At 54.3% G+C, this 13980-nt stretch overlaps 1 protein-coding gene across 10 annotated transcripts in view; it reads right to left on the reverse strand.

Moving 5' to 3' along the window:
* DNM2 (dynamin 2) overlaps nt 1-13980 on the reverse strand; it is a 63250-nt gene that overhangs the window by 4382 nt on the left and 44888 nt on the right. For 6 of the 10 annotated variants that reach the window (XM_054013036.1, XM_054013031.1, XM_054013034.1 and 3 more), the window contains 7 exons: nt 13444-13557; nt 8479-8588; nt 7488-7599; nt 5611-5775; nt 4983-5215; nt 4367-4621; nt 693-3362 (listed from right to left, as the gene is read on the reverse strand). In XM_054013036.1, coding sequence (XP_053869011.1) covers nt 3293-3362; nt 4367-4621; nt 4983-5215; nt 5611-5775; nt 7488-7599; nt 8479-8588; nt 13444-13557 — 1059 coding nt within the window. In that variant the 3' untranslated portion in view covers nt 693-3292. Of the gene's footprint in view, nt 1-692; nt 3363-4366; nt 4622-4982; nt 5216-5610; nt 5776-7487; nt 7600-8478; nt 8589-13443; nt 13558-13980 lie in introns of those variants that run through there. The other 4 variants (XM_054013039.1, XM_054013032.1, XM_054013037.1 and 1 more) reach the window with 2 other exon arrangements.

Here is a 13980-nt window from a genome sequence, read left to right on the forward strand (position 1 = left end):
AGAGCTCACCAGCAGCTCCCATGGAACTTAGCTGTGCCATGAAGAAAGTACAGAAAAGAGCAAGACTGAAACGCAACTGGGGTGGCGGGGAGAAGAGAATAATGCAGGGTGTTTGAGAGCTGGAGGCTTTGAAGAGTTCCCTGACAAAAAGGAGGAAGAGGCCAGTTGATTTAAGAAGAAATGTCGCCATGCAGCCCAAACCTTGGTAAAAATATGGTTGAAACCACCTACAAGAGCACTGGCTGAGGGAAATTTTTCAAAGCTGCTTAAGGGAAAAGGGGCTCAGATACGAGGTGATGGGCAGCTGTGTACTCAGAAGAGATGTGGATGCTTGGTCTGTGTTTGTACACCACAACAGGGTCCTTCTCCAGGACCCGAGCTCCTCCACCGCAACAAAGAAATGCTTCTTTCCCATGACACCGCAATGGGAACTGGGTCTGAACTGGGCCAGGGAGGCTTTTCAGAACAGCTGACCCTTGAGCCGGATTGCGTATTGCCATGGTCACAAGAGGAGCATCAGACTTTCAGCTGTAGGTTCTCCAAGCTCCTTGGCATCCCTGTGAGTGCTTTAACGAGATGCTGCACAGCCCCTTCTCCCCCAGGCTCCCCCCTTCAGGAACAGACAGAAGGAGAGAAGAAGGGAGGAGGAGGCAGAAAACACACCACAAAGTGCCAGAGAGACTTGCCACCAGTTGATTTTTTTCCCTTTATTTTTTAGTTTATTAATAGGATACAGAGTGGAGGCACTTACACAATCAGCAAACTGAAGGAACAGGAGAGAAGTGGACTGGGGTTTGTAATCAACACGAGATGAGAGAGAGGTTCCAGAGCCCACTCCACACACGAGAACATCAGGGAGAGCTAGCAGGAGGCGGAACAGAGGCAATTGGATTTTGTAAAAAACAGACAAGCCAAGGGACCTCAAGAACCCCTGCGCAGGCAGCTCGAATGGCCAGAGCACCGCTGGGAGCGGGGTAAGGCCTGCGTTGCACAACAGCTGCTGCTAGTGCAAGGAAATAGCCCTGCAGTCACTCAGAACTTGTTACAGTGTTGAAGACAAGCAGCAGGCCGGGCTGCCCCAGGCTGGAGCCAAGTTTTAATGGCCAGCAACGTGCTAGGCAGGTTTTTGGTTTGCAAGTTGGCTTTGTGAAGCCGGCAGCATGGCTGCCTGGGCCGTGTCAGCTCCCAGTCCGCCCCGTGCCGTCTCCACACAAGTGTTAATGCTTTTGGTTACCAGCGCCTGCACTAAGGTTCAAATGCCAACGCCAGGAAGCACTTCGGGTCCCCTCCCACCACACAGGAAGGGGAGAGGCCATGATGAAGACAGGCTCTTTGAAACAAAGGTTATTTAAGGCAGGATGGTTCATGGATCTTTTCCATAGTTCTCTGGCTAGAGGATGTTGTTGGGCAAAGTATCAGCCCTACAGGTTGTCAGAGAGTAGAGGGTTGGGCTTGAACTGGATTTAAAAAAAACCCAAACACCTCAAGAATTTACAATTAATAGTCTTTAAAAATAGATATTTATATATATACACACACACACGCACGCACAGCCTCTGCTTCCGGCCCCGGGGCGGAGTGCTTTGCCAAGGTACCTGAGAAGGCACCGCTCTCAAGCGCAGCTCGAGGGAAGGGGAGGTGCGTGGAGAGGCACAGAACGGATACTACGCCAAAGCCTTCCACAGCAAGTTTCTAGTTGCTAAACGCACTCCCTCAGCTTCCTCCCCAGTGAAGAGTCACATGCCCACGGTGCAGTACAGCCTCTCTCTCCTGGGATAGATCCCTGTGGGCATCACAACCTCCCTTCCCCCATCCGACAGGAGTCACACGTTCTCCACCTGAGCTTTTAGACACCAGGGCCTGTTACAACCCGGGCTGCCCACCAGCAGGAGGGAAAACACATCTGGTCTTCCGTGGACATTAGCCGTGGAGCTCCTGGGAGTTTTGTTCCTAGAAAGGCTCCAGACAGGCCTTTGTCCACAGCCTGCGCTAGCCCTCAAGCCTGCCCCCAGCTGTCCAAGCCCTGGCTTTCGGTTACGAGACCCTCTGCTGCTCCAGCTGGCCTAGGACCCTGACCAAGTGGAGAATGAGCAAAGCAACCAGCTGGTGACAGAAGTTGCTCCTGACACAGAACCCCCCCTGCTGCTTTGGCGCTCTGCAGGTCTCCTTTATGCCCATTTGAGGCCCCACCTGGCTTGGTATTTTGCTCATCCGATTGGGTTTGCGGAGGCTCATCAGCCCAGGGCCCTTCGGCTAAGTGCTTCTTTCACAGAACACAATCCAAGTTTGTCACTTCCTAGCTGAACGTAAGCCCCAACTGGGGGCCTGGGCACAGGGGCAGATATTGCGTGAGGAATACCTGAGGTTCACAATCAGCCAAGCACCTCCTGACAAAGGGCTAACCTGAAGAGTCTGCTCCCATTTGCAGTGAATTAGGATTGAATTAGCAAATCACTATCTGCAGTCCCATTATTTCTCATATATAAATCTTCCTCCACGCTATAGAACTGAAATATAGCCTATGATCAGATTAGCAATCAAGTTCAGGGAAGGGCCTCGGGGAGGGGGGAATCATTAAGTGTTTTATATAGAATATATTAACAATACAAAACAATTCTGGCTGGCTGAGGGGGGATGGAAGAGGAGCCGAGACAGAAATCGGATCAGCCTGAATAGCAGGAGTTTAAGGAGATTCTGTGCACAGAGAGAAATAGGACAGTGTTTCAACTGCCTTTCAGAACTCCCATCTCTACTTCATACATTCAGACGATCCCAAGGCAAGAACCCAGCTGGGGTTCATTGTGTGTTATTCAACAAAGTGCAAAAGTCAACCCCCAAAATAGAATCCTCTGCTTTTTATTACATCGTGGCGGTGGTGGGGGCGCTGAGTTGCGCTGGGGCATTTGTTCCGAGGGTGGTGGTTCTCCTGAACCAACCCCCCAGAGTGTAATGCCAGTTACCCACTTCCTAGCTGGGAAAGAGCAGAGAGCTGTGGGGAGAGGGGAGGGCCATCAGGACAAGGAACACAGCGACTGCCCTTAACAGATGCCCCTGGTATTTACAAGGAAGGAGCCTGCTGCGCCCATCCCAGAGAAGGAGTCCACCAGGCTCACAGGAATTGGCCTTGGCTAGAACCACTCTGCAGAGCTGATCACAGTCGTAAGGTTTTTATAAACAAGAAATTAGACATGGGAGACGAGGGGGGGATTTCCCCTCTTCCTCCCCGCCCCAGACAGCAGGTGTGGGGCAGCCGCACCAGGCACACAGGAGACACTAGCAGCCCCCCAGGGGGCTAGTCTAGCAAGGAGGGCTCAGCCGGTCGGATAATGGTTGGCCGGTTCGGCGCTGCGGGGGGTCTTCTGCTGCAGAGAGAATGGGAACAGGTGAGAGCAGTAGTCACCGCCATGGGGCGGCTAACATCCTGGGCGCTGTGTGGACAAAGGGCTAGTGAGAGCCCCGCCTGCCCTGGAGCCAGAGGGCTCTGTGATCCTGTGCCTGGAGCGGATTACTGAGGAGGGCTGGGTGCAGCGCTGCAGGCCTGCTGTCCTCTCCCAGCACCACCCGGCCAGGGCACAGGCTCAGTGACTTCGGAGCCTGCTGCATGCCTCCTCGATGGCCTTTGTGCTGCCGAGCTGGCTCCACTATCCAAAGGGGACCCGGCCTTTGTCGCCTGGTGCTACCCCAGGGCACTGGTCCAGAGGCTGTAAAGGGAGGGGGGGGGGGTGGCAAGGGGTCATACGGGGCACAAGTGACCACAGCATGACACGGAGTCAGGGCAGCTCTCTCCGCTGCTGGGTCAGAGCAGACCTGACACCCAGCCCTTGGGAGCTGCCTCTGGACTGGGCAAGAAGGGGGAGCTAGTCACCTGCGGTGGCCTCAGGGCACAGCGCCTGCTGGGAGGGGAGCCAATCCTAACCCTGTCGCTCAGGGTTTGCCTGGAGACAAGGCAGGTACGAGGGACCTGCTGCCTCGGTCATTCCTGTAGGACACTGAAATGTCGTCTGTCCCATGGGAATCCGACCTCCGATACCTGCAGCACATCCACTCTAGGAGGGGAAGGGGGACAGACGGCTGCACACAAAGGCACCCCTCTGCCGGTAATAAGGGACCGAATTCTGCCCTCAATCAAAGGAGAAATCGCTAAGACCTGGCCTGAGCTGCAAGGCTGGGATCCCAGCTCTGGGGTTTGAGACAAGCTCAGCACCTCCCACAAGCCATGTGACCCCAGTACAGCTCCAGCTCTGGTAACAGAAGAGCCCTGCTACCACCCTCCGCGCTGGCATGTCTCACGCCACCCAAGGCGGACTGGAGCCCCAGCACTGAGCCAATGGCTGGAGACATGCCAGGAGGTCCAGGGATCTCTTACCTGGGCACGCCCGGGGGAATGCCAGGCGGAATGCGTGCCGGCCGTGATGGAATCTGAGGAGGGGCTGAGAAGGGATCGTTATTAGCAGCAAATACGTTCTGAGGTCCAGGACGCGAGGGGATGGGGGGAGCCACAAAGGAAGAGAGACTCCCTGCAGGGGCAGGGATCAAAGGGGGGCCTGGAGTTGGGCCCCTCACAGCTGGGGGCCTGCCTGGCGGCAGCACGGTGGAAGTAGGTCTGCGCTGGGGCGTCGGGCTGCAGGGGAAAGGAAGTTCAGCAGAATGAGTGTCTCCATCCCTAGCGACGGAGTTAGGTGCTTATCTGTCCCTCTTCCCCACCCGACCGTTTCCAGCACCCCCCAGGCAGGAGGGGTCTCCCGTCCCTTCGGCACAGGGCAGCCGAAGTCACTGGCCCAAGGTTGTCTAGGGGAGTCTGTGGAAGAGCCCGGAACAGAGCCCAGGTCTCCAGCTTGCCAGGGCTTTACCCACTAGGCCATCTTCCCTCAACCCCATTCCCACCTCAAATAGCTCCTTGCCCCTCCCCTCCTTCCAGTGCCCCCATCCTCACTCAGAAGCAGCGTGGCAAGAGTCTCCCATGCCACCCGCTCCCTGGTTACCTGTACCTGCTCCCACTCTGCAGCCAGGCGTCATCCACGGGCGGCGGGACCGGCGTGGAGACCGTACTGGTGCTGATGTCCCCGATGATGTGCAAGGCCTCCTTCAGAGCATGGTACATCCGCAGCATGTCGTCCCTCCTCTGCGCCTGGTCGGCCGACTCCTCCATCAGGCTGTTCTGGTCTGCGGAGGAGTACAGGTAGGCCAGCAGCTCTGAGTGGATGAAATCCTTGGTCTGCAGAGATGGGAGCAAGGGAACCAACATGCAGGTGGCAGTTAAGTTTGAGCCCGTTAAGCTCGAGTACAGTCTAGTGGTTAGAGCAGGGAAAGCCGGGAGTCAGGTCTCCTGGTGTTCTTCTAAGCCACTGTCACTGGATTGCTATAGCAGTCTGGGACAAAGCCAGGAATCACACTCTGGCCTTACACGCTTTACCCCTTGATTTTGGTAAGGCGGGGAGTTAAGGACCAAAGGGTCATTAAAATATCTCAGCACGGGAGTATCTGGTGCAACTGATCTTACCCCTGGTGCTGAAAGGAGTCGTGTCCCCAGTGATAAGCCCAGAGGTTTCCCCCCCCTCTAACGAACAAGCCATGGCGAGGACAACGCAGCCCCAGGTGCAACCCACTCACATTGTTTATCATGAGGTGCATTATGGTCTTTGGCATGAGGTCCCGGATGGACTTGTTGATGATTCCCACGTAGGAGTCGACAAGGTTGCGGATGGTCTCCACCTGGCGCTCCAGCTGCGGGTCCATGGAGAAGGTGTTCTCTTGGGCCCCATCCTCATTCTCCACCTGCTCGAGGAAAGCGGGTCAGTCACTCGGGGATTCTGCAGACGCCCAGGTTGGAGCTGTGGGCAGTGTCCCCCTTAAGAATTGGTGAGCGCATCACATGCATTGATTGCTCCTGTGCCCATTTCACAGAACTTCCCAGCTCATCATCTAGTATTTAGCATCAGAGGGGGTAGCCGTGTCAGTCTGTATCTACAAAAACAACGGGGAGTCCGGTGGCATCTTAAAGACTAACAGATTTATTTGGGCCTAAGCTTTCGTGGGTTAAAAACTCCACTTCTTCAGATGCATGGAGTGAGAATTACAGATGCAGGCATAAATACTAAGTATATTTATGCCTGCATCTGAAGTGGGTTTTACCCATGAAAGCTTATGCCCAAATAAATCTGTTAGTCTTTAAGATGCCACCAGACTCCTCATTGTTTTCATCTAGTATTTGGACTGCAGTAGCATCCTGAAGGCCCCATTGGGTAAGGTGCTCTACATACCCACCCCCACCCAGAGAGCTCAGTTTGGGGCATGACTAGCAAGTTCAGGTGCCCAGCTTGGCCCTATAAACAGGCCTGATTTTCAGAGGGAGGGAGTTCATTTTGCAAAGGTCAGGCCCCGTTAAGGGGGTCTTAAACGAGGCACCCCAAAAGACCCACACATCGCTTTTGACAATCTTGGCCTTCATCCTCCTCTCTGCAGAGCAGAGGCTGCCACCACAGCGATGAACTGCCGACGAGAGGGAAAGGAGGTACGTCTGCCATTGGCAAGGAGACATGGTGGTATGGGAGAGGCGGTGGGCTTATGGACTGGGACTCAGGTTCTAAACCCAGTTCTGCCACTGACTTACTGGGTGAACCCGGCCAAGTCACTTGACCGCTGTGTCCCCGCGCCCTCTGACTGGCCTGTTCAGACTGGAATCTCTTTGCAGCCTGGAGCTTTTACAGCGTTTAAGGCCAGAAGGGACCATTCGATCACCTAGCCCAGCCTCTGGGATAGCACAGGCCAGAGAATTTCCCCAGTTATTCCAGTCACTTGTGTTTGGCTAAAGCAGGGGTCTCAAATACGCGGCCCGCGGAGTTCTTTGCTGCAGCCCGCCAAGCTCCCTGCGGGCCCCCCCGAGTTATTTCCTGCGGCCGCCAAGCTCCCCTCACTGCCGCGCCCCCCTTTCTCCCCAGCGCGCCGCGTTCCCGCTCCTCTGCCTACCTCCAGGTGCTTCCCTTAGCACTTTCCAGGAGGAAGGGGGAGGAGGCGGGGCAGGGGTGGGGATTTGGGGAAGGGGTTGGAATAGGGGCAGGGAGGGGGCGGAATTGGGATGGGGACTTTGGGGAAGGGGTTGGAATGGGGCCTCATGGAAGGGGTGGGGTGGGAGCAGCGGAGTGAGTGAGTGAGTGAATGTGTCATTTGGGTTTGAGATCCCTGGGCTAAAGCATCATCCAGGCTGGATCTGCAGCCATCACGAGGGGGAGAGTTCACCTCCTCCCCTGGGAGCCTGCTCCAAGGTTAACCACTCTTCCTAGGCCTCTGTGCACTGGCCTAATCTCTGCTAGGGCCTCTAGGTACTACCTTAATACACCCAATACTGGACAAGCCAGAGTGGGGAGCCTATGCTAGGAGTCAATTTTTGACACTCCTGTACTTGCAGTTGCTGGCAGCCCCCACACTGGCCCTCCCAGCGGCACCCCCAGCCAGTTCCAGGACATCATCAAGGAAAAGGGAATGTTTACTTGGTCTTTCTCTGGATAAACACCAGCCCGGAGGAAGGAGGCTTTCCAGCTGTCCACATCTTCCTGGGAGTCACAGGCCAGTTCAATCTGACGGAGATCTTTATACACATTCCTAGGCACGAAGAAACGGCGGGGGTATAATCAGAGGAAAGGAATTCCACAGTCACGGCCTGGTGGGCCATCTCTATCGTTAGCCTAGACCAGGCTGCCCAAGGCCACTGACAGAATCCACCATCCCAGCTGGTACATGCAGGAGCCCTTTCCTACAGGGCTCGGTGCTAACGCAAGGCCTCAGACTGGGAAGTCTGAAATCCCTTCAGAAAGCCTCTGTAAATATTGGCAGCTTTTCCTTCCTCCTGGGATAATCCTCATTAGATCATAGCTGCTCCCACCTCCCACACGCCACCCCCAGGGCAGGCTCCCCCTGGCTAAGCCTGGCGCGCCACCTGTTTCAGGATGAGCGTCCACCACCCCAAACGGAGTCAGAGTCGAATTAACCAGTACGGCAAGTGATCCGAGCGTTGCCAAGCACAGAAGGGCTCGGGCAGCCTTTTCCAGAGTGTAGGGCGCTAGCCCAAAAAACTAACTCTCCCAAGCGGCTGCTTTAATTGGAGGGGAAGGGAAAGTTTCTCGTCGTCATAGTTGCAAAGGAAGCCTCCAAAGCACAACCGATGCAGCAATAAGGACCTGAGTTTGAGAGAGCCTGAAACAATTGCTGGAGAGGGACGAGTTGTCCCATTCACCAGCGATGACTGTTAACAGTCTTGATCTTTGGAATATCAAGAGCACATAAGAAAGGGGCCGTGAGACATGAATCTCCTCAGCCATCTCTACGTACAGTCTAAGCCGGGTGCCCAGCTGTTTGGGACAAGGCCTCCCCTCGTGGTGGGGCTAAAGGGTAGGCGGCATAATCGCTTGTTTTCCTGATGGGTTCAGCTTTCAGGAGCCTGGGAAACACTGTCAAAGCTCCCTCAGGGTCTGTCTCCCCTACCTTTGCTCCGTGTTGAAGATGGCAAAGACGTGTTTGTTAGACATGAAGCCCTTCTCCACGTCCCGGATTTTCAGATTATCCAAGGGCAACATGTATTTCTTCTCCTTTTCCTGGAAGGGGGAAAAAGGACAGGAATGAGCGTGAGCCAGGCAGCGTTTCCTCCCCAGTCTAATTACTCTCCGACATCCATCCCGTGGCACACAGTGAAGTTGAGCCCCTCGACCGAGTGGACCAGGTTTTTCCTCCACCTCATAGCAAACCTCGTTTGAGGCACAGACTCATTTCAGCCGAGCTACTATGTTTGTTCATAGGAACTGCCAGTCCAGGGGCCCCATCGAGTCGAGTATCTGGACTCTGACAGAGGCCAGTACCAGCTGCTTTCAGAACCACCACTGTTCAGGAGACGGTGATGGGATAACTTGCCTCCAGGGACAGTTCCCACCTAACCTCAAATAGTTTGGAAACCTTGACGCTTCACATCCACCGAAGTGCAGGGACACAGCTCTGCAATGCAGTGCTCTCTAGATCCAGGCTGACAGTCCCCAGCCCAGGAGTCTAAATTATTAACCACAGACTAAAAATGTCATGTAGATACTTCTCCACACGGTCCTAAGGGCCCCGGGCTTGCTTAGTTTCAACATAAATGTTACCTTTCTCTAAGGAGGTGCTAGAACAGAAACTACGTTTGTCGAGAGGGGGATCCGGTCCCCTACAGGCCCCATGGGTAGTACTGGGCCTTTATGCCAGCTGCAGCACAGCTGCAAACCCATTTTGCATTGCAACAGCCGTAGGAGGGCTGGGCAGCCTAATGGAACGTATGCAAGTGCCCTCCGAGTCCATGCGTCTCTCCCACTCCCCTTCCAGGAGAGCGGGAGAAGCGGTTTTAGGAATCTGGCACAAAGGACACTGCTTATTTAACAGGCTGCAGGCCAGTGAAGTGAGGGGCCACCCAACTGAGTCACACAAGCCGTCTTGCTGCCGAAACGCCACATCTGGAATTGTTTATAACTCCAACTGCCCTGTGTCTCCAGATGCTGCGCGCACACAGCCCCAAAAGTGACGTTCTCCTTTGTAGAGAGGCCACGAACCTAAACCCTCCCCCCACAGCCACCCCCCCACCCCTCCGTATGATTTCCTGAAAAACCCACAACTTTTTTCCAGACTGGATTTGGTTGCAGGCTTTGCCACGTCAGACAAGACAAAGCGGATCCTTTTCACTGAACAGCTTCTCTTATAAAAAGCTAGGAGGGGGGAAAAAAAGGGGAAAAAAAAAAAAAAGCAACCCACAACACACATGGATGCCATGGGAGGTTTGAAACCGATTCCAGCCCAGCCTGCCCAGTGTTCAGACTACCTGTTCAGGAGGCTATCAAGGTGTACAGTAGTCTGCACATTGGTTAGATTGGGTTTGGTAAAGCAGCACCCAGGAGCAGCTCAGCGGACCCAGGTAAGGCAGGCAACGGATGCAGCTGTTTGAGGCTTCGCTTGCCCTCATTTTATCGTAAGCCTTGGAGCAAATGTTTATCGTTAACTGTTCTGATCAGCTAGAATTAACCAGGTGCAGGAGTTCCTATGGCTGCTCCAGTCACAGATGGGTTAGTCAGATCAATGTTTAAACCCATGTTGCTTTATGGTTCCATATTTAATACGCTTTCCCTCGCATTTGCCTACACCAGGGCTTTTTTAAAAGTGCTTTTCCAGCGCCAGCAGCTGCTGGGGGTTTCTGGAAATTCTCTGCAAGCAGCAGCTCATTTCTAGTGGCATGGGGGGTAGGCAATTTGTGCCTGCTGAATACAGAGCCTCATTCATCTGCAGCCTGCTGGTTCTCATTACCCACAGCAGAGGGGCCAGACAAGCGCCCCCAGAGAGGCCTCCCCACAGGAAACGGGCTGCCTGGGATGGGGGTAGGGGAATAGGCTAGAATGAAATGTATCAGTTCTACATGTTTCCTTCTCTGTTAGGAGGTAGCTTTAAGGTTTTTTAACCTATCTAGATTTACAGCCTCTCTGTGAGGAGAGGTTAATCTTTGCAGCTTGCTCGGAAGATAAAGGACAAGAACAAAGAACGTCTGGGTCTTCCTTGGATAAGGGGGCTGCCTCCTGGAGCCGCTGTTAAACTGTACAGCGAGATGGGGAAATAAAGTTCTGTTAACATCTCCTTTTCTGAGCAGCATGTTCACAGAAACGAGAGCCCCCCGCTCACAATCTCTCTTCTGCCCACTGGTCCATCTCTCTCCACCCAGCCCTGCACCAACGCCAAGCCACTGGAGCCTAGCTGCGAGACGGGTGACACGGGGAGGGAAAATATCAGTTTTTCAGACTGTGGGGGTGGAAGTGCTGGAAAACGTGAGTGCGGCGTCTCTGTTCCAGACACCGGGGAGTGGTGCTTAGAAGGGACACTGCCTCTGCTGCTTCCAGCCCCTGCAGTTGACAGGAGCACAGGCTAGGATACGACAGATACCCCTTCTGTTCGGAGCTCTGGCCCGATCTCCCCAGCCAAGAGGGCTAAGCCCAAAGAGGCACCAGCTTTCACCAAGACCTGTCAGACTTGTGTAATGAATTTAAATTTCCAGGCAGAAGCAGGGGACTATGGGGACTGATCCAGTGAGTGTTAGGGAAGCAGCATGGCCTAGTGGCCAGAGTACTGGCTGGGGACGCAGGACATCTGGGTTCTATTCCCAGCACTGCCACTGGCCTGCTGGGTGACTGTAGGCAAGTCACTTCCCTCCCTGTGCCTCAGTTTGCCCATCTGTACAATGGGGCCAGTGATCCTGACCTCTGAAAAGCACTAGGTAAGAGCCAGGTGTTATCCAGTAACAATTCCCTGCATCCAGTTGGCTGAGGGGCCCCCCAGGTTGCATGACAACTTGGCAATTTTGTGCCCACACAGTAGTGATGCAAATCCCTCTGATCTGACAGGCTACTGCATTCTGAACACCACAGCTGCCTGCCCACAGCACACATGGCCACCTCCGCTTCCGAATGCCACTATCCCTTCCTCCAGGGACCAGGAGAGACAACGAACAGCCTCGAGTTCAGTGGATCTGGCGCGCGCTAGTGGCCACCTTTGTTGAGGGCACCCGGCTAGCCAATGGCCAGCTACTGCCAAGCCCAGATCACGTTTGTCTAAGCCTGAAGGCTCTCCCTGTCCACTCAAATAACCACATGCGGGAGGCACGCGGTGCCACCTCAGCACGGGGTTACTAACCCAGCAAGAACCTCCTGAGTGCCTGCGGAGAGGATGCTGCCAAGGGTGAATTGTCAGACACTGCCCCAGCATAGAATACTCGGAGCACTCCCAACTCCCACGAGACGGCAATGAATGCCGAGAGGTTTGACTTTAGCAGACAGCCCCAGGACACACTGCTATGAAGCGTGTCAGACCCACACTCGCCAGCTAGCGGCTTCCCTTAGGTTAAGGCTAAACCCCTACAATGAAGCGGATTCCCCCACTGATTTTTACTTGGGGAAATTCACTCCACCTCCCGTACCTTTCTGGCTCTCACGCACTGGCACAGCCCTGCAATGTTTAAACCCAAATAACTGTTCTACAGATGCTGGTTATTAAAAAGCCTCCTAAATCTCTCTGAACGACTCTGCAGTGTCCCTAGCTGCAATGGCCGGGAGAATTCTGCATCTTGGGTGATTGCAATTTCCCTTGGTTAGGGCGCGCGTGCACACACGGGGTTTGAACCGCAGAGAGTTCCCCAGGAGCTCAGGACCCCTTCGAGTCCGAAATCTTGTGTATTTCAGTGTATGGCGGTTCAGTGGAGGTGAGGGGGGCCCTGTTCTCTCTACTAGCCAAGGGGTTAATGATTTTGGAAGCTTCTTGCAATGCTGGTTACATCAGACAAAAACCACCAAGATAATGGGGTAGAGCCGCGGTTATGAGGAACTATTTGGCACTTGCAGTCATCCCTGTGTGAGATACGCTGCCCCCACTAGACCAAGGCAGCTGCCTCTTGTATGAGTCCCACTAGCTCCACTTCTTATCTGCTGTTTACACAACTGACAGCTCCCTGGGAGTGTCTGGAGACATGGAATGTGCTGGCTGGGACCCTGCTGATTCAGAATGGCTGCCCATACAGTGACAAGAAGTCTGGGTCTTATTCCTGTGTGCACTTTAGCACACAGGGAGATGGCCGGGCATCACTGACAGCCCAGCGGGGTCGTCAGCAGAACCTCCCATGGATTCAAACCCAGCAAAGCAAGCCAACCCACAAACCAGCCGCCTTCGGGCCCAGCGCAAGTCCATACTCCGGCTATTCCTGAGGGGAGTCAGCCAAACTTTACCACACTGGATTCAGGAGAAGGGTATGAGCCAAAGCATTTTTTGGGACTAGCCCATGCGCCCCTCAGTTTCATGGGCAGCTGAATTTGGTAACGCCCTGCCAATCCCACATGCCCCCACCAAAGCCTGGGTCCTGTGGCCATGCCCACCACTTTGCTCAGAGAGCAACAACCGGGTTCTAAAGCGATGGCAGGAAAGCAGTTACTGGTAACAGCCCCAGAAGCTCACAATGAACACAGAGGCTTGACTTTAGCAGTCAGCCCCAGGACACGCTGTAATGAAGCGTGTCAGACCCACACTCACGATTGGCAACGGTGACAAACTCCAGGGGAAGTGGCCTCTCAGTCATGTTCTTCTAGACATTCCCATAATGCAGCTAGAATTCAAGGGTTTGAATCCCAGGGCTGGTCGGCCCCCTCCCCCCAGGTTTCTGTAGTGATGCTACAAGCTGCAAGTCAACCCAACAGGTTTCACCAGTAGCAGTTTAATCACAGAATATCGGGGTTGGAAGGGACCTCAGGAGGTCTTCTAGTCCAGCCCCCTTAATGAGCTGCTCCTGGTGGTGAAGTGGCTCGAGAACATTCACTATGTGCAGAGCGGCAGGGCAGAATGCCCCAAGCCATATGCTGATCACAAGCACCACCTTTTACGGTCACCAACCAAGCCAATACGCACCTCCTCATCTTTGTACCAGGACAAAGACTCTGCAGTCAGCACGAACCAGTACTCCTTGGAGCCTCCTTTCATTATGCTGATGTTGTTAATCGTCAGCCAGCCCCTGCGGATTACCTGGAGGAAACAAGAGGAGTGGGAAAACGATGGGGCAGGGGAGAGAATAGGTTACAGGCTAGCTTGGAATCCTTATATTCTGGCCACCCTCTCAACTTTAAGCTGCCTAGAGCAGAGAGGGGTTTGGGGCTTTCAGACTCCTAACATGCTGCTCATCATTAACCTGGGCCCTACTTTCCTTCGGAGTCTCGGCAGGAGAGTTTGTGAGTAGCGTCTGCCCCGTGAAAACCTACCAGTGCTAGGCAGGGAAGCAGCCCCATTCCTCAGAGGGAGCCCGGCACATTTTTCCAGCAAGGAGCCCAAAGCGGGTTTTACCAAGAATAATAGGACAGGCCTGCAGATCTGACCATCTCAGCTGCATTCACACCTAGATTACAGCTCTCCAGGCAGAGGGCGGAGCCCCTTTGGGGAATCCAGACCAGA

This window comes from Malaclemys terrapin, chromosome 23, assembly GCF_027887155.1.
Source record: "Malaclemys terrapin pileata isolate rMalTer1 chromosome 23, rMalTer1.hap1, whole genome shotgun sequence".
NCBI classification, from domain to species: Eukaryota; Metazoa; Chordata; order Testudines; family Emydidae; genus Malaclemys; species Malaclemys terrapin.